The sequence below is a fragment of the Gopherus flavomarginatus genome, chromosome 4 (assembly GCF_025201925.1).
Source record: "Gopherus flavomarginatus isolate rGopFla2 chromosome 4, rGopFla2.mat.asm, whole genome shotgun sequence".
In the NCBI taxonomy this organism is placed as follows: Eukaryota; Metazoa; Chordata; order Testudines; family Testudinidae; genus Gopherus; species Gopherus flavomarginatus.
This window is the reverse complement of record NC_066620.1, coordinates 106,143,940-106,168,373: the sequence shown is the minus strand read 5'-3', so window position 1 is coordinate 106,168,373 and position 24,434 is coordinate 106,143,940. Positions and strand designations below refer to the sequence as shown.

At 43.4% G+C, this 24,434-nt stretch overlaps 1 protein-coding gene and 1 long non-coding RNA gene across 3 annotated transcripts in view; both read right to left on the bottom strand.

Annotated features, from left to right (window-relative positions):
* The window catches only part of EPM2A (EPM2A glucan phosphatase, laforin), a 58,657-nt gene that overhangs the window by 22,492 nt on the left and 11,731 nt on the right, over positions 1–24,434 (bottom strand). The window contains exons 1-2 of one of the 2 annotated variants that reach the window (XM_050949850.1): positions 22,453–22,559; positions 15,367–15,541 (exon numbers count right to left, since the gene is read on the bottom strand). In XM_050949850.1, the coding sequence (XP_050805807.1) occupies positions 15,367–15,428 (62 nt within the window). In that variant the 5' untranslated portion in view covers positions 15,429–15,541; positions 22,453–22,559. Of the gene's footprint in view, positions 1–15,366; positions 15,542–22,452; positions 22,560–24,434 lie in introns of those variants that run through there. The other variant, XM_050949849.1, reaches the window with a different exon arrangement.
* Positions 10,763–15,359, bottom strand: LOC127049362 (uncharacterized). The gene is made up of 2 exons (XR_007773963.1): positions 12,200–15,359; positions 10,763–12,160 (listed from the first exon to the last, which is right to left on the bottom strand). It is a non-coding gene; the product is annotated as an uncharacterized LOC127049362 (long non-coding RNA).

Sequence of the window (24,434 nt, the reverse complement as noted above, 5' to 3'; positions counted from 1 at the left end):
CACCAGTTTTTAGAGATATTCTCTACTCTAATTCCATAGTTACAATAGCTAAGCAATGTTTGCTTATTTTATGTAGGGTATTCTGGGTCAGAACCTAAGTACCTAAAGCCTAGTGGAAGGTGCTACTGAGATCCACAACTTCCCTTCCTCCTTTCCCTCCCACAGCCCCATTCAGTTGCTGCCCAATGCTGTAGATGCCTAAACTTATCTTGGCACCTCAATTTTTGCTGTAAAAATTCTGTAGGTGCCTAAGTTTCTACCTCGGAGCATGAGCACTGCTTCCTCCCCAAGACATCCAGACACCTATCGCCTGCCTAAGCCTCAGCATGGTCTACAAACCGGGGAATAACAGGTGTTCCCTCCTCTTCTCCTGCTGGGCTCTTTTGGATAGAGTTAGGCATGTGTGCAAGAAATGGCTTAGGTGCCTACACAGCTGACTCCAGCAGAGGTTAGCAGCTCCTGGCTGTGATGGAGGGAGAGAGGGGCAGGGTTTAGGATTCACCCCTCTCATCAGCTTGTTAGGTTAGGTGGCTCCCCATCTAGCATGCTGGCTTCCTTGGATCAGATTCTTAGGTGTCTATCTCTTCCCATTCTTTTTACAGGAAGTCTGGGTACCTAATTCAGGCTTTGCAGATCCCATTTGTGTTCCAATCATTTTCTAGGCACTTAAAAGTTAAGCATTGCAATGCTGAATGTTGCAACACCTATGTCACCTTTATGAATCTGGGCCTTTGTAATTTAGAAGATACTTGTTTCAGAAATACAGTATGCACCTAAAAAAAAAATCATAGGAAACAAACTAGGTCAGTTTGTAATCATATCAGCTTGTTGATTATGGTCAATCAGTTTCCAAGAAAGAATAGCGCTGCATTCTAGCCTAAAAGCACTTTCCCCACAGTGCTGACTGTGAGTGAAAATGACTCAGATTCTGGAATCCTAGTCAATTTCATTCACAGCTGGCAATGTAGACAAACTGCATCTGTATGGCAGCACAATGCTGCTCTGTCTCTGACAGCTTGGACCTTAAAGAATAAAAAGGCAGTAAAATGGGAAAAAACAATCAAAAGAAAAATACAGTGAGGAACAGAGAGACAACAAAGAAAGAAGCAAGTAGAAACTACAAGAGTAGTGACCCAAACCAATTTTCCCTCTAACCATGGCATCTCAGATAATATTTGATTAATTGAACCATCAAGAGTCGCCTTTTGATAGCCCACAGGGTGAAAACTGTCTATATCACTTTGTTTACGCCTATGGTTTCCTTGCCAAGAGGGTTCCTCTTCTTGCCTCAGCTTTTTTCCCTGAAGAAATGGAATCAGTGTCTATTTTCCTTAAGAAATAAGGAGATCTTATGCAGCAACACAGCTGTGTGAATTTCCATTTCGAATAGCAGCAATGTTTTTAAGCAAATGTTACACATTGGCAGCTAATTTAGGAAAATAACCATTTTGACATCACCAGCCTATCTCAGCTCACTGTCGTTTTACATTCTACCCTGCACAGTGAGTCACTCACAATCATCTCTCTAAGGCCTTGTCTACACTGCAGAGTTTTGTCAGCAAAAGGCAGCTTTTGGTGACAAAAGAGTGGACGTGTACACACTGCAATGCCACTTTTGGCAACAAAACTCTTCACTCTCACAGCGCTTTAACGTGGCTGTGTAATGTAGTGTTGTGGCTGTGTAGTTGCTGTAAAGATCTAGCAGGATGCCCATGGAACTATGGGATAGAAAAACCTGCATCACGTGACACAGTACCTGCCCCAAGAGGCATTGCAAACCCTTCCTAAAGAACTGTGCGGCTAGTTGCACAGTAGGATAGCTATCACAATGCACTGCTCTCTGTGTTGATTCAAGAGCTGGTAGTGTGGATGTGCTTCAGGGACACAAGGAGCATAGTGTGGACATGCAACAGCAGTTTAATTAAAATGCTTTAATTAAAGTGGCATATCTTTTGGGGACAAAACTCTGCAGTGTAGACATAGCCTAGATAATCTACTCAATCAGATAGCCAGTTCCCTTTCTCACATACATACAACAGAACAAAATCCAGACAACAACAACAAAACAAAACAGGAAACTACTAGGAGGGGTGCTAAACTTCCTCGCTCACTCATTTTACATTGTTACTGTCCATTCCCTACTGCTGCGGTTGTAGATTGTGTGGTTAGATTGTAAGCTCTTTTTAGCAAAGGCCTTGCCTTCATATCTGTCTGTCAAGCACCTAGCATACTGTTGGTGCTGTACAAATAGCCAGCTGCTCCTGTGAAATAGTAGCATTATTTTAATACAATCTAATGCATCTTTTCCTTCCCCCAATAACACCACTTCTAGTTCAGCTGAGCTGAACAATGATCTTACTATCAGCTATTTTCATTGTGTCTCGACGACTTGTCTCTCTCACCAACAGAAGGTCCAATAAACAATACTACCTCACCAACTCTGTCTCTCTATTATCCTGGGACCGACATAGCTATATTGCATATGACAAATTATATCATTTTGAACTTCAGAACCCATCTGGTTACGAGAAGAATTCTGTTTAAATGACCATCAAAATGTATGTTTCAGCTCCAATCTCTTTGTAACTGTCATCCATTTGGCCAAATTCCATGCACAAAGCTAAACTGACCTCTGAAAGCTCATCCTTACTCCAGGCTATCATAACCTTAGTCCCAGATTTGGACCTTAGCATCCAAAATATGGGGGTTAGCATGAAAACCTCCAAGCTTAGTTACCAGCTTGGACCTGGTACCTGCTGCCACCACCCAAAAAATTAGAGTGTTTTGGGGCACTCTGGTCCCTCTGAAAAACCTTCCCTGGGGACCCCAAGACCCAAGTCCCTTGAGTCTCACAACAAAGGGAAATAATCCTTTTTCCCTTCCCCCCTCCAGGTGCTCCTGGAGAGATACACAGACACAAGCTCTGTGAAACTACACAGAGAGACTCCCCCTCTCTGTTCCCAATCCTGGAAACAAAAAGTACTTTCCTATTCCCCCAGAGGGAATGCAAAATCAGGCTAGCAATCCAACACACAGATCTCCCCTTGATTTCTTCCTCCCACCAATTCCCTGGTGAGTACAGACTCAATTTCCCTGAAGTAAAGAAAAACTCCAACAGGTCTTAAAAGAAAGCTTTATATAAAAAGAAAGAAAAATACATACAAATGTTCTCTCTGTATTAAGATGATACAATACAGGGTCGATTGCTTAAAAGAATATTGAATAAACAGCCTTATTCAAAAAGAATACAAATCAAAGCACTCCAGCACTTATATTCATGCAAATACCAAAGAAAAGAAACCATATAACTTACTATCTGATCTCTTTGTCCTTACACTTAGAAACAGAAGACCAGAAAGTAGAAACTGCTTCTCCAAAGCTCAGAGAAAACAGGCAGACAGACAAAGACTCAGACACACAATTCCCTCCACCCAAAGTTGAAAAAATCCGGTTTCCTGATTGGTCCTCTGGTCAGGTGCTTCAGGTGAAAGAGACATTAACCCTTAGCTATCTGTTTATGACACGCCCTCCAAATTGCAGACAGTGGGGAAGCTCACTGGCGGCGATTTCCTTCTAGAACTTGAAAATAAACAGATTAATACAATACATACACCTTTACATATACTCCTAAGTATATAACTAACAGACTTCTACATTTTAAGAACACTTTTTAACTACTGAATTCTGGGAAACTCTCATGGGAGAGTGCATCAGCTACTTTGTTAGAAGCTCCTGTGATGTGTTGAATTTCAAAATCAAAATCTTGGAGAGCTAAACTCCAACGAAGAAGTTTCTTGTTGTTCCCCTTGGCAGTATGAAGCCACTTTAGTGCAGCATGGTCAGTTTGTAGTTGGAACCGCCGTCCCCAAACATATGGGCGTAGCTTTTCCAGGGCGTACACAATGGCATAGCATTCCTTTTCACTGACTGACCAGTGACTTTCCCTCTCAGACAGTTTCTTGCTGAGAAACACGACAGGATGGAAGTTGTGATCTGTTGCTTCCTGCATAAGCACTGCTCCTATACCACGCTCAGATGCATCCGTGGTTACTAGGAATGGCTTGTCAAAGTCCGGGGCCCTGAGCACAGGGTCAGACATGAGCGTTGCCTTAAGTTGGGTAAAGGCCTTCTGACACTCATCAGTCCACTTAACTGCATTTGGCTGGGTCTTTTTGGTCAGGTCGGTCAGTGGGGCAGCGATTTGGCTGTAGTGTGGTACAAATCGCCTGTAGTATCCGGCCAAGCCTAAGAAGGATTGGACCTGCTTCTTTGACTTTGGGACAGGCCACTTTTGGATAGCATCCACCTTGGCCTGTAGGGGGTTTATGGTTCCACGACCCACCTGGTGCCCCAGGTAAGTCACTCTGTTTTGGCCTATTTGACACTTTTTGGCCTTAACAGTTAGTCTGGCCTGCCTGATGCGCTCAAAGACCTTTTCCAGGTGTAGTAGGTGTTCGGGCCAGGAGTCTGAAAAAATGGCCACATCATCGAGGTAGGCAACTGCAAATTCTGCCAGTCCAGCTAGTAGACCATCTACCAGCCTCTGGAAGGTGGCGGGTGCATTTCGAAGGCCGAAAGGAAGGACATTGAATTCATACACCCCCGCATGGGTGACGAATGCTGACCTCTCCTTGGCAGGTTCATCTAGCGGTACTTGCCAGTACCCCTTGGTTAAGTCTATTGTAGAGATGAACTGGGCACGTCCCAACTTCTCCAATAGCTCATCGGTACGTGGCATTGGATAGTTGTCCGGACGAGTTACAGCATTTAGCTTACGGTAGTCCACGCAAAAGCGTATTTCCCCATCTGGTTTGGGTACCAGAACCACTGGAGATGCCCATGCACTGGTAGATGAGCGGATTATACCCATCTGTAGCATGTTCTGGATCTCCCGTTCTATAGCAGCTTGGGCATGAGGAGACACTCGGTAGGGTGGGGTTCTGATTGGGTGAGCATTACCTGTATCAATGGAGTGGTATGCCCGTTCAGTCCGTCCTGGGGTGGCTGAGAACAATGGGGCGAAGCTAGTGCACAGCTCCTTGATTTGTTGCCGCTGCAGACGTTCCAGGGTGGTTGAGAGGTTCACCTCTTCCACGCCACCGTCTTTTTTCCCGTCGTAGTAGATACCGTCAGGCCACTCAGCATCCTCTCCCTGGACTGTCAACTGACAAACCTGTAAGTCTCTGGAATAGAAAGGCTTGAGAGAATTAACATGGTACACTTTAGGCTTTAGTGAGGAATTGGGAAATGCTATGAGGTAGTTTACAGCTCCCAGGTGCTCTTGGACCGTGAATGGCCCTTCCCATGATGCTTCCATCTTATGGGCCTGTTGCGCCTTCAAGACCATAACCTGGTCTCCTACCTTGAAGGAACGTTCTCTGGCATGTCTGTCATACCAGGCCTTTTGCTCTTCTTGAGCATCCTTTAGGTTCTCTCTAGCAAGGGCTAAAGAGTGTCGGAGGGTGCTTTGTAGGTTGCTTACAAAGTACAGAATGTTAGTTCCTGGAGAAGGCGTAAACCCCTCCCATTGCTGCTTCACCAACTGTAATGGCCCCTTAACCTCGTGACCATACACAAGTTCAAATGGTGAAAACCCTAAACTGGGATGTGGTACAGCCCTGTAGGCAAACAGCAACTGCTGCAACACTAGGTCCCAATTATTGGAGAATTCGTTGATGAATTTTCGTATCATGGCCCCCAAAGTTCCATTGAACCTTTCCACCAGGCCATTGGTTTGATGGTGGTACGGGGTGGCAACCAAGTGATTCACCCCATGAGTTTCCCACAGTTTTTCCATGGTCCCTGCCAGGAAATTAGACCCTGAATCTGTAAGGATGTCGGAGGGCCAACCTACCCTGGCAAAGATGTCTGTTAAGGCCAGGCACACAGTGTTAGCCCGGGTGTTGCCTAGAGCTACTGCTTCCGGCCATCGGGTAGCAAAGTCCACTAAAGTCAGTACGTACTGCTTTCCTCTGGGCGTCTTTTTTGGGAAAGGGCCCAGAATATCCACAGCTACTCGCTGAAATGGGACCTCAATTATGGGGAGTGGCTGGAGAGGGGCCTTGACCTGGTCTTGAGGCTTTCCCACTCTTTGGCATACCTCACAAGACCGGACATACTTGGCAACGTCCTTGCCCATCCCCTCCCAGTGGAAGGACTTCCCCAACCGGTCTTTGGTTCTGTTTACCCCAGCATGGCCACTGGGATGATCATGGGCTAAGCTTAGGAGCTTCCCTCGGTACTTAGTTGGAACCACCAACTGTTTTTGCGGCTGCCATTCTTCACGGTGTCCACCAGAAAGAATTTCCTTGTATAAAAGTCCTTGGTCTATAACAAACCGGGATCGATTAGAAGAGCTGAGAGGCGGTGGGGTGCTCCGTGCCGCCGCCCAAGCTTTCTGAAGGCTGTCATCCGCTTCCTGCTCAGTCTGGAACTGTTCCCTTGAGGCTGGGGTCACCAGTTCTTCCTCAGACTGTGGACTTGGCCTTGGTCCCTCTGGAAGCGATGTAGGTGATGGGGTTGTTTCCGTTGCTGGTGAACCGCTCTCCGCTGGTGCACCTGAGGGTATTTCAGGCTCTGGCTGAGCCTTTTGGGTATGGCTGTCTTTTGCTTCTGCCAGTTCTGGCTCGCTGGCGCCCTCTGGCGTTGAGTTTGAAGATGTGGTTGCACTTGCTGGTGCTGGTTGCTGTTCCAGTTCCGGGCCTGGGACTGGAGATGCTGAGGCTGTTTCAGTGGTAGGCATGGAATCCGGGTCCACTACCTCTGTCTGGGTCTCTGGTAACACAGACGGGGCCTCTGTGGACGGCTCAGGAACAGGAATGGGTCTGGAAGCTTGCCTGGTTTGGCTACGTGTAACCATTCCCACTCTCTTGGCCCGCCTCACCTGGTTGGCCAAGTCTTCCCCCAGTAGCATGGGGATAGGATAATTGTCATAGACTGCAAAAGTCCACATTCCTGACCAGCCTTTGTACTGGACAGGCAGTTGAGCTGTAGGCAAGTCTACAGCTTGTGACATGAAGGGGTAAATTGTAACTTTGGCCTTTGGGTTGATGAATTTGGGGTCAACGAAGGATTGGTGGATAGCTGACACTTGTGCCCCCGTGTCTCTCCACGCAGTAACCTTCTTTCCGCCCACTCTCAAAGTTTCCCTTCGCTCCAAGGGTATTTGAGAGGCATCCGGGCCTGGGGATCTTTGGTGTGATGGTGGTGTAATGAATTGCACTCGCATGGTGTTCTTGGGACACTTGGCCTTGATATGTCCCAGTTCATTACACTTAAAGCATCTTCCATCTGATGGGTCACTGGGCCGAGGTGAGTTACTGGAGACTGGTGAGGTTGAAGGGTAGGGTATCTGTGGCTTTACTTGGGTGGTATGTGGGGTCTTTGGCTGTCCTCGGTTGTAGGGTTTATGGTCTGTGTGCCCCCTGGGGTAATCGTTCCCCTTGACAGTAGCTTTCTTGCTTTCTGCCAGTTCCATCCATTTGGCTCCAATCTCCCCCGCCTCAGCGATATCTTTGGGATTTCCATCTTGTATGTACCGTGTGATGTCTTCAGGAACACCATCCAAGAACTGCTCCATTTGTATGAGGAGGTGCAGTTCTTCCAAGGTTTGAATGTTGTTTCATGTTATCCAGGCCTCATAGTTTTTTGCAATGTAGTAGGCGTGTTTGGGAAATGACACCTCTGGTTTCCACTTTTGGGTTCTGAAGCGCCGACGGGCATGATCTGGGGTTATCCCCATTCTGTATCTGGCCTTGGTTTGAAAAAGTTTATAGTCATTCATTTGCTGCTTAGGCATTTCAGCTGCCACCTCTGCTAAAGGTCCACTGAGCTGTGACCTCAATTCTACCATGTACTGGTCTTCGGGAATGCTGTACCCAAGACAGGCTCTTTCAAAATTTTCCAAGAAGGCCTCGGTGTCATCACCTGCCTTGTAGGTGGGAAATTTCCTGTGCTGTGGAGCAATATTTGGCGCCGGGTTGTTAGGGTTGGCTGGCACATGCAGCCCAGCTTTTGCCAACTCCAGTTCATGTTTTCTCTGTTTTTCCTTCTCTTCATTCTCTTTTTGTTGTTTTTCCATTTCTCGGCGGTGGGCCAACTCTTCTTCTTCTTGTTTCCTTCGGTGGGCGAACTCTTCTTCTTCTAGTTTTCTTTTGTGTGCTGCCTGTTTGATTTGTTCTTCTCTTTCTTTCATCTCCATCTCTTTTTGTTTTATTTCCAGTTGTCGCCTGTGTTCAGCTTCTTTGATTTGCTCTTCGGCCTCAATTTTGCCTTAGAAGTCATGATTCCTGTTTTCTTGTGTTGGGGTGCCCTCCGGTGTTTATCTTCTGCACTGCAGGCTCTGTTGCCTCCTGAAGTCTGCCTAGCAACAGTGCCTTTAGCTAATCTTCAATGTTAAGTAAACCTGAAAAACCACTTTATTTGCATGCCTATAGTGCTGGAACTTGCCTCCTAATGGGAGGGCTATTGCATGACAAAAGACCCTTAACAGTCTGGTAATGGCTTCTTGCTTAACATGCAAGCCACAAACTGCCAGAGAGAGCAGAAAAAAAAAATTCTCTCTGGTTCCCTTTTAAAACCAACTGTTTCTCTCTGCTAAAAAGCCCTTAGCAGAGAAAAGAAAAATATAATATTCCTACTGGCTTCTGGATTGTGTCTAGATCCCACCCGCTGCACACCATATCATAACCTTAGTCCCAGATTTGGACCTTAGCGTCCAAAATATGGGGGTTAGCATGAAAACCTCCAAGCTTAGTTACCAGCTTGGACCTGGTACCTGCTGCCACCACCCAAAAAATTAGAGTGTTTTGGGGCACTCTGGTCCCTCTGAAAAACCTTCCCTGGGGACCCCAAGACCCAAATCCCTTGAGTCTCACAACAAAGGGAAATAATCCTTTTTCCCTTCCCCCCTCCAGGTGCTCCTGGAGAGATACACAGACACAAGCTCTGTGAAACTACACAGAGAGACTCCCCCTCTCTGTTCCCAATCCTGGAAACAAAAAGTACTTTCCTATTCCCCCAGAGGGAATGCAAAATCAGGCTAGCAATCCAACACACAGATCTCCCCTTGATTTCTTCCTCCCACCAATTCCCTGGTGAGTACAGACTCAATTTCCCTGAAGTAAAGAAAAACTCCAACAGGTCTTAAAAGAAAGCTTTATATAAAAAGAAAGAAAAATACATACAAATGTTCTCTCTGTATTAAGATGATACAATACAGGGTCGATTGCTTAAAAGAATATTGAATAAACAGCCTTATTCAAAAAGAATACAAATCAAAGCACTCCAGCACTTATATTCATGCAAATACCAAAGAAAAGAAACCATATAACTTACTATCTGATCTCTTTGTCCTTACACTTAGAAACAGAAGACTAGAAAGTAGAAACTGCTTCTCCAAAGCTCAGAGAAAACAGGCAGACAGACAAAAGACTCAGACACACAATTCCCTCCACCCAAAGTTGAAAAAATCCGGTTTCCTGATTGGTCCTCTGGTCAGGTGCTTCAGGTGAAAGAGACATTAACCCTTAGCTATCTGTTTATGACACAGGCCCATGAAGTTGTTTATACTTCTGAGAGGGATTCCACATTTAATTGCAAGTCACGTAACAGCTATGTGACTACAAGACCTCTCTTCTGACCAATGGTTGATTCCTTGACACAGTTCTACCGGATCCCTAGCAATAATATCAGGAAGGCATTGCACATTCATTCTGTTTCCTCACCTATGTAAGGCTGCGAAAGCCAACCAGATCAGTTCTTCCAGGGCTGATTCACAAAGAAATTTAAAAGGGTTTATCAGTTTTGACATTTTTGAATGTGGCACAGAATGCTTTTGAGAGCAACCCATTTTGGCAGGGGAGGGGTCAGAAGTACAAACCATAAAAGGTATTTTTACAGGGAGGAGGAAGACTTAGGCCTCCACAAAATGTGTTGCCCCTCAAAAAAAGAGTGAAACTGATGGAAAAGAAAGAGAGGGGAAAGGAGATGTAAGGGACGAAGTTTCTTTTTAAGAAGTTCTTGACATCCTGCAGGGGAGGGATAGCTCAGTGGTTTGAGCATTGGCCTGCTAAACCCAGGATTGCAAGCTCAATCCTTGAGGGGGCCATTTGTGGATGGGTCCTGCTTTGAGCAGCCAGTTGGACTAGATGATCTCTTGAGGTCCCTTCCAACCCAAATATTCTATGATTTTTAATGGGTTTGAATTATTTCTGAACCATAAAAAGAATTATTCATTTAATGACAATGACATGGTTAAAAAAGGATAGTCACATATCCATGCTACACATACCAGGGCAATTACACAAAATCAATCATGAAATATCACTGGAAAAAATTCCCATTGTACATCAGGAATGATTCCAACTGCTCCATGTCCAAAGGAAGGCAAAATCTCAATATAAAATCTCAGGTTTACTGGACTATGAATATATGAATAACGCAAGCAACATGCATGGTCATTTCCTGGAAAGAGGAGAAAGGAAAACAAAATACCACCAAACCAGGTGAGCATTAATAATACTGATGGATATCACTTAATAAATAGCTTGACATAAAAAAAATAATTAATGGCTGCCAAAGTTGGCAAGGTTTTCAGACAGACCCATTTGCTGTCACAACAGTTTTTCGCCCATTTCATCATGTTTATACAGACAATCTACCATTCTTCGGTAGTTAATTCCACAGTGTCACTCCAATGTCTAGACAATATTTTGTGTCCCGCTGATACCACAGTACACAATAAATCTGATGGAGTACTAGAGAGTGGCTATTTTTCAGGTTTAATAGAAAACATAATGCAGATAATTATAATAACGGTAGCTTAACAACTGATAAGAGTCGAGGAAAAATCCTACTCTGAAATTACTCCACCTCTGGACAATTCTAAACCAAACTGCCCTATGATCTTCTATTCAATTAAAATTATAATATCTGCTCTGGGGGATTTGATAGCTGCTTTCAACTACCTGAAAGGGGGTTCCAAAGAGGATGGATCTAGACTGTTCTCAGTGGCACCAGATGGCAGAACAAGGAGTAATGGTCTCAAGTTGCAGAGGGGGAGGTTTAGGTTGAATATTAGGAAAAACTTTTTCACTAGGAGGGTGGTGAAGCACTGGAATGGGTTACTTAGGGAGGTGGTGAAATCTCCTTCCTTAGAGGTTTTTAAGGTCAGGCTTGACCAAGCCTTGGCTGGGATGATTTAATTGGGGATTGGTCCTGCTTTGAGCAGGGGATTGGACTAGATGACCTCTTGAGGTCCCTTCCAACCCTGATATTCTATGATTAAATATTCTTAAATCAAACTCTAATAAGTTTTTAAGCAGTAGCTTTCTTATTTTGCCTATCTGTAAATTGAGACTAAATGAAAATATTTTTTAGCTTGTGTGCCTATGGTGAAATTGACATTTACCAATAAAAATCTAATCCTTCCATGCCTAACTATAACTATATGTTTATGCATCCATACATATCATGTACACATATAGTACACTATAGTTAAAGGATTATTAGAACAGGCATCAAAAAGAAACTAGCCAGTAGTTTAGTGGCAAGGCAATGCACTGCCACACAGAAGGTGCAAATTTAGGTCCCAAATGCCAAAAAAGTTTCCCCCATTGCTCTTGAACAACCACCTCTGACTGACCTTTCTAGTTATGAGATACAGATGTTGAAGTTGATTGGTTGTCCCAATGTCTAATTAATCTCAGGGGCCGGTGGGAAGGGGCAGTAGCCAACAGTGACCTTTTCCATTTATTACTTGTTTTTCTAGATGCACACTCCCCCTCTCACCCCCCCTTTGCTTATGTCTTTTGTCAACTCCAAGGCCTATTGCAATGTGTTCTCCATGGCACTACACTTGCAGACCAGTCAGAAACGTCAGGAAGTACAGAAAACAGCTCCCTGCTTCTTCAACAGTACTTCCCTCAGGCAGTGTGTTATACCTGTGCCCCTTGACCTGCACTGGCTTCCCATACATTTCTGGTTGCAATTCAAGGGGCTGGTCTGAATCTATAAAAAGGTCAGGCCTTGCTTATTTTAGAAACCATCAGGCTGCTTGTGCAATACCACAGAAGTTGAAATCAGCTGAGTTTACACCTGAGGAAGTTGAGGACAAGGTGTTCTCAGTGAGGGGATCCCTTATCTCTGAAACTTATTTTCTCTCTCCCCCAGTTTGAATGTGCTTACCTTCAAGCCACACTGTAATGCCTATCTATTTACCTAGGCTTTGTACAGGAAGGCTGTGGGAAGTTAATGAGGAGGGAGATTTAGAGCACTTTGATCTAGTCTTCTTTGACACAGGTCTAGATCAAAGCACATTAGCAGATTGTTAATGCATGTCAGCAGGGTCCACATGAACAGTTAGACTGTGGCAGACTAGTGGGGGTAGATTCACACCCCAGCTTGTTGCTGTGAACTAAATGTTTGTGAAGACAAGACCCCTAGGCTCTGTGGGGAAAAGGCTGACAGTGGGAAGTTAATGAGAAAGATGGGTTTCAATTTGGGTAGGTTAGGGAAGGTCTTTCATTGGTGAAAATCCAATTTGGATTTGTATGTGTTTGGAACAAAATTTTGTTCATGTACCAGAGTTAGGGATAGGTACAATTTTAAATACATCTTAATAAATGAGCCCAGCATATACAGATAAGGCTCTGTTCCCATAATGTGGTCTTCCTCATTTCTCCCCTCACCCCATGCACACACACACTTTTTTTAAAATAACTAAGTTATAAATTGTTTAAAAATTATCTCCTGCATTTAATCTCTCTCCCCCACAGCAGATACCAGTAATGTCATCATACAACTCCAGGTGAGGGAGACAAATTGATTTGACACCAAATGCAAATATACATGGAACACATAAATAAAGTAACTTTTAAACTATTCTATAAAAGGTTATTTCTATTGTTAAGTAAACAAGAGAACAGATGTAAACAAGTTTAAGACTGTGGTTCACAATTATTAGATAAAGCTCAAATTTCAAGGATGGATGGTCAAGCCTTCCCTTCAAATGTCCCAGCTTTGGATAATTTTTGTATCAGAAATATGATTTAAATTACTTTTTTGAATTTAATTTATAAATGATTCGCTAAAATTACTGCCTTTTTTGTATCATTCACGTCCCATTCTTGCTCCCTTAAAATCACTAGCAAAGCACCTGTTAACTTAAATGTGGACGGAGCAGGTCCTTAGTGACCTTTTACAACTACCCCCAACTTGTTTCTTATTTTTAATAAGAACTTGTGCCTTGGATTTTTTTTTTAACTTGCAGTACAAGGGATGACTCTTTTACTCTGTAGCTCATTATTTCTTAGTTCTGTTACTGATGCTGTTGCTCTATAGCAGTGATTCTCAAGTGTGGCCATGGTAACCGCATATGGTCACCACAACGCAGCTACAAGTGCGGCCACCATAACTTTTGGTGTTCCAGAGCCCCTTCCCTAAGTTCTCTGCCATGGGTCACCAGCTCTGCTCCGTCCAGCAGCAGCCCAAATCACCAGGCCCATGGTGAACCTGGTGATGTTTCATTACAGTGTAGTAGGGTTGCTGCATTGGCTGTGGCAGGGAACCAGCCCTGAAAGAGAGAGGTATTGAACAATTCCTTTTCAAGAACATTTTGAAATAAAAAAAAGTTTATTGATATTTATAACAGGTAACTTTAATGGTATTATTAGTAGTACATATTATTTTTTAAATAGAAATAGATTTTATTGACATGACACTTCCAAATAACCACATGACTATGTTGTCACTTGTTTAATATTTTAACTGGACAGAACCTTCACTTATATTCTACACTGACTGAAATAACTCTATGGTATTTAAAGTACATATAAATGCCCATAAAACCCTGCCAAATAATGGTGGGGTTCCAGGACTAGTCTTGCTCTATCTCATCTGCTCAATTTAAAAATCAAACATTCAATTTTTTTCCCAAATTCAACCTGACACTTAAAAATCAGGTTATGTTTTTTCTGCCTCTACAGTTATCACCATTAGTAAAAATACTGCAATATCAGCTCAGCTGCAGATTTCTGGATGTTATCTGAGGCTTTCCAGAACCATGTTCGCTCTTCCATAGCTTTATTAGCTCTGTAACGCACAGAGTGGTAAAAATATTTTTCCCCATCAAATTAAACTGACAGATGTCAAAGATAAACAAGGCACAGATATTCTGAATAAGAAGATGTTTTCCATAAAGAAAGGTTACTCACCTTTTAGTAACTGGAATTACTAAAGAGATGTGTGGTCCCATTCCACATTCACTATGGGTGTGCTCCATGTGCCTGAGCAGTGTCTGCTGGCCTGTGCCTGCTCATGTTCCAAACGGGGGACAAAAGAAGTGGCACGGACTGCCTGCCTGCCTCTCCAGTTCTTACAGTACTGTGCCTTATGGTAAGGTTCCAAAGCAGAGAGGAAGGAGAGTGGGTCATGGAACACATATAGGGACCACACATCTGGAAGAACTCCAGATACTATAAAGTAAGTAACCTTTCTTTCTTCTTCAAGTGCAGGTCCCTATGAGTAGTCACTGTGTGTGACTCACAAACAGCATCACATTTAGGAGGAGGGTGTGAGGAATTATGCTGCACCACAGATCACAGGCCTGCTGTTCCAGAGGAAACCTCCATGGATGAAGCTTGCATAAGTGAGTAGTGCTTAGTAAAAATACCTACAGAGCCCCATGTTGCTACCTGCAGATCTCTAATAGAGGAATTCCTTGCAGCAAACCCACAAAAGTACTTGTGCTGTGGCACAGTGGACCCTCACATTTTGTGGGGGAGGGGTGACCATTTGTTTATAGCTAACAGGATGCAACCCGAAATCCACATATAGTCTTTGCCATGAAATTGCTTCTCCTTTATTTGCTTGACATCATTATATTGCAACGTGAAGGTTGTTCGGGTGCCTTAATTGTGCACTCTCATACTTAACATATTTGGGTTTCTTTTAAGTATAACCTTAACTGTGAGTTTTCTGGGTTTGTTATGCTTGGTTTTGGAATAACCAGAACAGCTCTGTAAAGTTTTTAACCTTAAATTACTGATCAGTACTCTCACTCCATGGGAGTTTGCCACTGACTTCAATGAAAGTAGGCTTGAACTCAAAATCTCTCCATTATGCAGATATATCTGATTTTTATCTGCTGAGGGGCAGTTCATTTGCATTAAGCTTTCCTGAGGAACTGTAAATTTAGCCTTCTGAGTTGCCTCTCTGTGTATGTGAATGGGTCATTACTTTCTGTTCCACACAAATTCCCATTTGCACCATATGGTCTAAGTCTCTATCCATCCTTTCAGTTCAAATTTCCTCTTTAGCTGCCTGGATTGAACAAGCCCTTAAGAATTCTCATTGTTTGTTTTTTACCTGGAATAGTGAATGGCTTGATGGCCTGCAATACTAAAATAGAAGTCAGTTGTGTGCTTCATCTCATCAGTGTGTCCAGAGACTTCGATCCAGTGTCCTATTGGCAGGCAGTAAACTCCATCTACCAAGTTGCTTTCATTGTAGACACAGCAGCGGTCATGATGGGGCCCGTTACCTGAAACAGAAGCAGCAACATACACAGGTTGTGAATCAACATTGTTTACATGGAATCAAAGTAAATGGGAATTTAAATATGAATGTAAGGTCTTTGGAATGGGGACTGTGTCGCAGGGTGGCTGGCGTCAGTAAATGAAGTAGATCTAGCTCTCCCCTGCCAGAAACAAGTGCTTCCACCTGCCCAAGTAAGAGGGTTGGGAAGCACCTGGTGCTATAAAGAAAAAGGGAGAATCAGAGACAGTGAATCAGAGCTGCCTGAGAGTCAGGAAGGGCAGATGAGAACGGCCAGAGCCAGAAGGGGTTTCCTGGGGGAGGGCTGAAAGCAAGGAGAGCAGCAAGAGGGGCTTTCTCACTGACATCCCAAAGCGAGAGAGTGGAGGGGGCTGAAGATGGGAGGAGCAGCAAAGGGAGCTTTAAGTCAGAGCTGGAGCCAAAGGCCAGAGAGAGCAGAAGGCAGGGGAACCATTGGAGGGGCTTATTCACTGACATCTCTAGGACTGGAGCCCTGGACCCAGAGTAATCATGAGAAGTCCATGGGGAGAGTGACAGATGTTCCCCTGGTAAAGATGCTCTCTCAGCAGACTGGCTGTGGGGTTTCTCCTGGGAAGAGCAGGGTTGCACTCTTGCACTGTCCTGGTACAAGGACAGGAGAGAATTGACAGAGTCTGGGCATGGCTGAAGGTGCCGGTGCATGGTATCAAGTATCAGAGGGGTAGCTGTATTAGTCTGGATCTATAAAAGCAGCAAAGAGTCCTGTGGCACCTTATAGACTAACAAACGTTTTGGAGCATGAGCTTTCGTGGGTGAATACCCACTTCGTCAGATGCATAGTATGTGGGGCATCCAGGGACAAGATGTCTTGAATTTTAATGACTGCTTTGACTGTGTGTGGGAAATGGAATACACTTGAGATTTTGTTGGGGATTCAATTAACTGTGTTTTGGTAATAAACCAGCCCCAAGGGGCGGCGGGGGTGGGATGTGATTATTTAATCAAGAGAGCCTACACTGGATTTACTGGGGATACAGAAAGGTGAAATTGAGGCAGGTTTGCCTGTTGTACTGCAGCCTGAAGAAAGGGGATGAACCTCTTGGGGCTGCTCTATGACAGACTCCCATTTACTATATGTTTGGAGAACACCAAGCATAACACAATTCGTATCACCCAGTCTGACTGGCCTTAGGCACAACCACAAAATAAATGCTTAGCAGTCACCATCACCGAAACCTTTTGAAAGAAGTAATAATAAAAGCTGTAGAGGATCCCAAATCATCACCAGGACACTTCCAAGCACTTAAAGGTTACAAAATAGATAGATGAAACTGTTTGTTTTTCAAATGTATGTCTCTTCTCTGCTTACCTGCTAACACCCGAGTTCAATGCTCTGTATTTCCCCCTGCAACTTTTGAGGACATCACTAGTACCTACAGAAGGCCTCCTCTACAATAAGATATTTTTCCTAATATTCTCCACTGTTGCTATCATCAGTTCTCCCCATGTGGTAAAGAAATCTAGACTAGACAATGCACCAGGTTTTAAGACTCATGTTGTGTAGGTCTGGTCTCAGCAGCGAGCCCTGTCCACACTTGTGCTTCACTACTGTAGCACAGAGCCACAACGAAAACACAACTTCCTTTCTCCAATTACACATTTGTGGTGTTGTCAACAGTTGCCAGGGGAACAGAAAACTCAAGTCTTGACAGATAAAGAGCAATTCCGGATCATTGTTATAATGCTTTCACTTGCCATTTTTAAAGGTTAGAGTCAGAAGGCTAAATTATGCCTCTTCCTGCAGGGGGATGCTAGAAAGGGGAGATGGCTAAAAAGACCCAAATCAGGGTTCAACACAATCCAAATTCCAACACTGGAAAGCATAAGAAGGTGTACTAGCTAGTTCCGCCAGCAGTGTTGGTGGTCCCAGAAACTGGATGAGGCACAAGAAGCCAGTAGGGCAACTCAAGGGAAAGCAGTGGCTATGTCTGTTATAGGGGTGTAACAGAGGGTGCTCCCCACAGCACTCAGGAAGCATCATGACTTTAAAAGGTACTGTGTCTCCAAGAGCTGCAGCTGCTAGTACCTCTTGCTCAGCCTCCCAAGGGGCATAATTAAGCTCCTGTTATGATCATGAGGTGGGAACCTCAAATTGTTGTTTTAAAAAAACACTTTATGTTATACATACAATATGTGGTTCAATCACTAATAAAAAGCAATAGCCATTCCTTCTCACAAAGGCAACAACATTCAAGTAATCATCCTTAAAGTATAAAATCACATAATGATATCCATTTACTTTCTCTGTTATTGGACTGGTATAAGGACCAATCTGTCACTCTTAGACTCATAGACTCATAGGTCAGAAGGGACCAATATGATCATCTAGTCTGACCTCCTGCACAAGGCAGGCCACAGAACCCTACCCATCCACTTTTATAACAACCCCTAACCCAGGACTGAGTTATTGAAATCCTCAAAATTGGTTTGAAGACCTCAAGCTGCAGAGAATCCACCAGCAAGCGACCCATACCCCACGCTGCAGGGGAAGGCGAAAAACCTCCAGGGCCCCTGCCAATCCGCCCTGGAGGAAAATTCCTTCCCGACCCCAAATATGGCGATCAGCTAAACCCTGAGCATGTGGGCAAGACTCACCAGCCAGCACCCAAGAAGGAATTCTCTGCAGTAACTCAGTTCCCATCCCATCCAACATCTCCCCGCAGACCATTGAGCAGACTTATCTGGTGCTAATCCAAGATCAATTGCCCAAATTAAACTATCCTATCATAACATCCCCTCCATATACTTATCCAGCTTAGTCTTAAAGCCAGAAAAGTCTTTTGCCCCCACTACTTCCCTCAGAAGGCTGTTCCAGAACTTCACTCCCCTAATGGTTAGAAACCTTCGTCTAACTTCAAGTCTAAACTTCCTTATATCCAGTTTGTACCCATTCGTCCTCGTGCCTACATTAGTACTAAACTTAAATAATTCCTCTCCCTCCCTAACGTTAACCCCCCTGATATATTTATATAGAGCAAGCATATCCCCCCGCAGCCTTCTTTTGGCCAGGCTAAACAAGCCAAGCTCTTTGAGTCTGCTTTCATAAGGCAGGTTTTCCATTCCTCGGATCATCCTAGTAGCCCGTCTCTGGACCTGTTCCAGTTTGAATTCATCCTTCTTGAACATGGGACACCAGAACTGCACACAATATTCCAGATGGGGTCTCACCAGCGCCTTATATAACGGTACTAACACCTCCTTATCCTTGCTGGAAATACCTCGCCTGATGCATCCTAAAATTGCATTTGCTTTTTTAACAGCTGTATCGCATTGGCGGCTCATAGTCATCCTGCTATCAACCAATACCCCAAGGTCCTTCTCCTCCTCTGTTGCTTCTAACTGATGCGTCCCCAACGTATATCTAAAATTCTTATTATTAATCCCTAAGTGCATGACCTTGCACTTTTCACTATTGTATTTCATCCTATTACTATTACTCCAGTTTACAACGTGGTCCAGATCTTCCTGAATAGTATCCCTGTCCTTCTCCGTGTTAGCAGTACCCTCCAGCTTTGTGTCATCCACAAACTTTATTAGCACATTCCCGCTCTTTGTGCCAAGGTCAGTAATAAAAAGGTTAAATAAGATCGGTCCCAAAACCGATCCTTGAGGGACTCCACTAGTGACCTCCTTCCAGCCTGACAGTTCACCCTTCAATACGACCCGCTGGAGTCTCCCCTTTAACCAGTTCCTTATCCACCTTACAATTTTCATATTCATCCCCATCTTTTCCAATTTAACTAACAGTTCCCCATGTGGAACCGTGTCAAACGCCTTACTGAAATCGAGGTAAATTATATCTACTGCATTTCCTTTATCTAAGTAATCCGTCACCTTCTCAAAGAAGGAGATCAGATTGGTTTGGCACGATCTACCTTTAGTAAATCCATGTTGCAATTCGTCCCAATTACCATTGACCTCTATGTCCTTAACTACTTTCTCCCTTAAAATTTTTTCCAAGACCTTACATACTACAGACGTCAAGCTAACAGGGCTATAATTACCCGGATCACTTTTATTCCCTTTCTTAAAAATAGGAACTACGTTAGCAATCCTCCAGTCGTACGGCACAACCCCCGAGTTTATTGATTGCTTAAAAATTCTCGCTAACGGGCTCGCAATTTCATGCGCCAGTTCCTTTAATATCCTCGGATGGAGATTGTCCGGGCCCTCCGATTTTGTCCCATTAAGCTGTTCAAGTTTGGCCTCTACCTCAGTTGCGGTAATATCCACCTCCATATCCACATTCCCGTTTATCATCCCTCCATCATTGCTAAACTCCTCACTAGTCTTATTAAAAACTGAGGCAAAGTACTTATTTAGATATTGGGCCATGCCTAGGTTATCCTTAACCTCCATTCCATCCTCAGTGTATAGCGGCCCCACTTCTTCTTTCTTTGTTTTCTTCTTATTTCTTCTCATACAAAGATCAATTTTCAGAACTACAGATCATATCTACAGTTAAGGAAAGATTAAAACAGTTTTTTTCTATTAAAGAATTAGTATGGAGCATAAGAAAGTTATAAATGTAATTAGGGTTTCTATCTTGCCACTTATTTGATATTGCACACTGGGCTAGATTTGTAAGGTCTAATAACAAAACAGAGAATATCTCAGATCAGTGAAATTGTGTTTTTTTAAAAGTATAACTTATAGGGACAAAACAAGGAAAATATTTCAGTAGACTCCCTGTAGTTGTAAAAAAATGAGATTGAATAACACTGATGTCCCAAGAGGTAACAGAACGGTTGCTTGTGTAGCTCGATAATTGAGCAGATGTACACTACTTTCAGTGTACTAGTGCTTACTGAGTGATGGTGTCTTAATCATGGGGTGTGAACACATATGTGAGACAAATAAAAGTTATAGGAAATCTACTGTGAAGAGAGCACGTGAGAAATACTAATGCAAATGATTAGGATGAACATTTAATAGTTCTTTATTTTCTACATTGCATGCAGCACTTTTTGCCCTAGTTCTGGGTTACTATTTTAATATAAAATAAGGAATGTAAAAGTACAAGAGAGAAAAACACGTTTCCCTCACATGTTGCTTAAATATTATGTTCCATACGCAATGCTACAATGCAACTTCCATTAAAATATGGCAATCAAGACCAGCTTATAGCTTTTAATGTTCTGACTCTTGTCCTTATGCATATTTTTATTTTATATCTTTCATTGTATGTTTGTCTTGATGCTTTTAAACAATATTTCAAGACAGCAGAACACAGCAGAAATATCCTTAAAGTAGAAAAATAATGATATTTATGAACACACACAAATAAACCAGCTGAATACATGATGGTTAGGGCTTTCATTGGTAAGCAACAGCTTTCTTTTTTCTTTCAAGTTTATTTACAAAACTTATTTAAACTGGAAGGTTAATGGCCCCAATCCTGCAGACATGGAACAACTTTCCTGTATAAGGACTACTAGTGATCCAATAACGGTAACAGAACTTAGCCTAAAACTTGCATCAAACCTACTCAGGATAACTTTCTGTGAACAACCCTAGATAAAATATTTTTCTTTAGAAATTCCAAAACATTCCTTTGACATTCTGAAAAATTTAGACATATAAAGCATATAATATTACATTCATTAAAATATATAAATGATTACTAACTGCTGTCCACTAAATAGCCACATTGATTGCCTTCTTCAACAGCTTCGGCCATCTTTCTCAAGACTTACTTTTCTCATCTTATCACTCTTCACCTATTTATCCTAACTCTCCAGATCACTATATCACTTCCCCTCGTCCCCTCTCCTGCTTCAATTTACTCTACAACCTTCACTCTCCTTTCATAGTAACAGAGTCAGACCTTCCCTTCCCCAGTCTAACACCACATTCTAACTTTTCCTCTTGCGCTCTTTTCCCTCACCTCTGGCAACAGCTGCTCAAACTCTACACTGGCCTTTTCACTTTCCTCCTTTCTCCCACTTGCTCTTATTCCTCCCTCTTTCTCCACCCCTTATTCCCACTGGAATTCTGAGCCACTGCACAGTGCAGAATTTGCACAGAATTAATGTTCCCCACAGAACTTTTTTTAATTTTTTCATGCAGAATTTGCTGCTGCTCCTCTTCCTCCCCACCCCCCCAACCCCAGTAAGAGGACGGAAGTCGGCTCTGCTGAAGATTGAGGAAGAGGATGCAGTTGTGGGGCAACATTGCCAGTGCTAGGCACAAGACATGGAGGTGGTGGGCACCCAGGAGCCTGGAGGTGGCAGCTGTGGCTGCTGCTGCTCAGGCTCATCCCAGCTGCGATGGAGGCTCCCATGGGCACAAAAGACATCAAGTGAGGAGGGGAACCTGGCTGGCAGGGGATGACGGCTGTGCCCTGTGGCTTGGCTCCCTGCTCCTCAGGGGGACACTGCCAGGCAGAGCAGCAGAGGCAACGGGCACCAGGGCACATTCAACATGGTGACTGGGCGCAAGCTGTGCTCCTCAGGCCACTCTCCTGAGGGCACCAGGCAGCCTAGTGTGTGATCCCCGCTCTGCAGGGACAGTGTAGGTCTCTGAGGGGCTGTGGGACAACTTGGCCACCTTTGCCTCCACCTTCCCGTGGGCTAATGGCCAGGGAGCCCTTCAAGCTGAGAACTTACTCCCCTGCCTCAAAACTTGACTGAAGGAGCACTGGGAAGTGGTCCTTCAGTCCTTTCCAAGGTGTTGGGCACCCACAACCCCCATCACACGCAGCGGGTGGGAATAGGTACACGTAGCCACCCACATTTGGACATTTTGTTCTCAGTCTCCTATTCCCTTCAAACTCTCTTTTTGTCCCATTCCCTCAGTTAAAAACAGTCTTAATTCATTAAAGGTACAAGTATAAGAAGTCCGATTCCCTGGACTCACCATGTGAAGTATCCTTAGCACTATATAACGTTAATCTGCTCAAAGGACTTTAACGTCATCCCTTGACAAGACTGCACAGCATTCTGCAGAGATATAGAAAAATCATTTTTTATTTTATATACTAGAAAATAAGGACACAGAAAGCGTAAGTGACCTTCTGCCCAAGGTCACACACCAAGTGAGTTCCACAGAAAGAACTCTGGAGTTCCCAGTTCCTAGCTTGGTGTTCATTTAACAAGACTGCACTTGTCTCACCACTTATATGGAAGTCTTTTACCAAGCACAGAGACTGGCTACCATAGATATTATCTTCTGGGGGGAAACAGGCATAGAGGAATTTTTTCTTGGACTGTAAACTCTGTGCACTAGTTTTGAACATTAATTTATGCAAAGTGACTTAGAGATAATAGCCAATGAACTTTGGCCATTTGAATAATATTTTCTGAACCATACTCTGCTTATAGTGAAAATCCACTTATGCGGCCTCCACTATAAGGCTTCACTGATAATACAGATTATTTTACTTCGCTTAATTTTCTCTAATAGTCTGAGATCATATTACATTTTATATTTGATTATTTTGAGGAGAGGCTCATGAAATTCTCTTGTTAAATAATTTTTTGTGATATTTTTGTCTTTTTGTGTTATTTCAGTTTATTTACCTGGGCATGGTGGGTCCTGCGTCCCATGGGGGTTGGGGTAGGAGACTCTGTGTTCACCCAGCTCTGCAGGGCGAGTACAGTTTCAGACTCCAGGCACTGCAACTTGAATCTTTTTTGTTATCAAAATAATTGAAACTGGCATGATTATAGTGTGTTATTTTGACAAATAAAATATGCAGAATTTTAAAATACTGTGGGCAGAATTTTTAGATGCAGAATTCCCCCATGAGCAAACCCCTCTGTCACTTTAGTGCAGTTCAGAGTTGCTCAAGTTCCCTTTTTCCCTATTCCCTCTGGGGCTCCTGCTTTAGTTTTTAGAAAGCAGACACAACTTGTGATGTCTCTCTCTCTCTCTCACTTCCTTCATCTTTGTTCTTACTGGCTTTCCCTGCATGGCAGCCAATCAAAGGAGAAAGCAGCAACCCAGGCAATGTTCCCATTCATCATGCTCTCAATAGCAGAAGCACTGGCTTCCTGCTCTCCCATTTCTAACTCTTTTCCCTCCTCCCTCTTGAGGTTTATGCCATCTGCTGACTAAATTTCCCCTGCATCCTTAACCTACTTCCTCTTCAACTTGGATTCCTGGTCCTCTGTTTCCTTTCTTCCCAATCCTCCATCTTAATTCTTGATTCCCTCAACCGCTGTGTTAATGATCCTTTCAACTTTGCCATCATTCACTTCCTTTCCCACATGGCACTGGAGCTACAACCATACTCAAAATTGTAGCCACTCCTTCATTGTATAGTCTTCACTAGGCATTGGTCCCTCTCTTTTGTCACTTCCAAGTAGCTTCCTTTCTCTGATCACTATTTATCATTGAAAGAGGTGGAGGAGTAAACAATCAAATAAAAAAGAGGTATGTTTTCATTTGGGTTTTATTTTTTAAACAAACACCCTCCATCCATACAGTGCATTTCATTCAAAATTACACCAAATTATTTTAGTAGCGATTTTTCATGCACATCATACACGTCAGTCATTCCACCCACCATTGAAATACAGCAACAATGCGCACAGCAACACAACAATTTGAAACAGGAAGGGAGGACAACTACCGCATCCTATTGAAACCAAAGACAAGAAAGTAGGTAGGTGGAATGAAGTTACCCAGTCAATATTGACCTAGGACACTGAAGTTTACATCCATCTCATATAAGAAGTGCCATGAGATCTTAATTATTGCAAGTGATCAGGATTGTGCCTTTAAGTCTAATCCAAAAGATGCCACCTCCACCAGAAGTATCTCCTAAAACATGCTTGTTTCACAAATACAGGATACAAGTTTCAAGGGGATATAAAAATAAAACAAAAAAAACCACC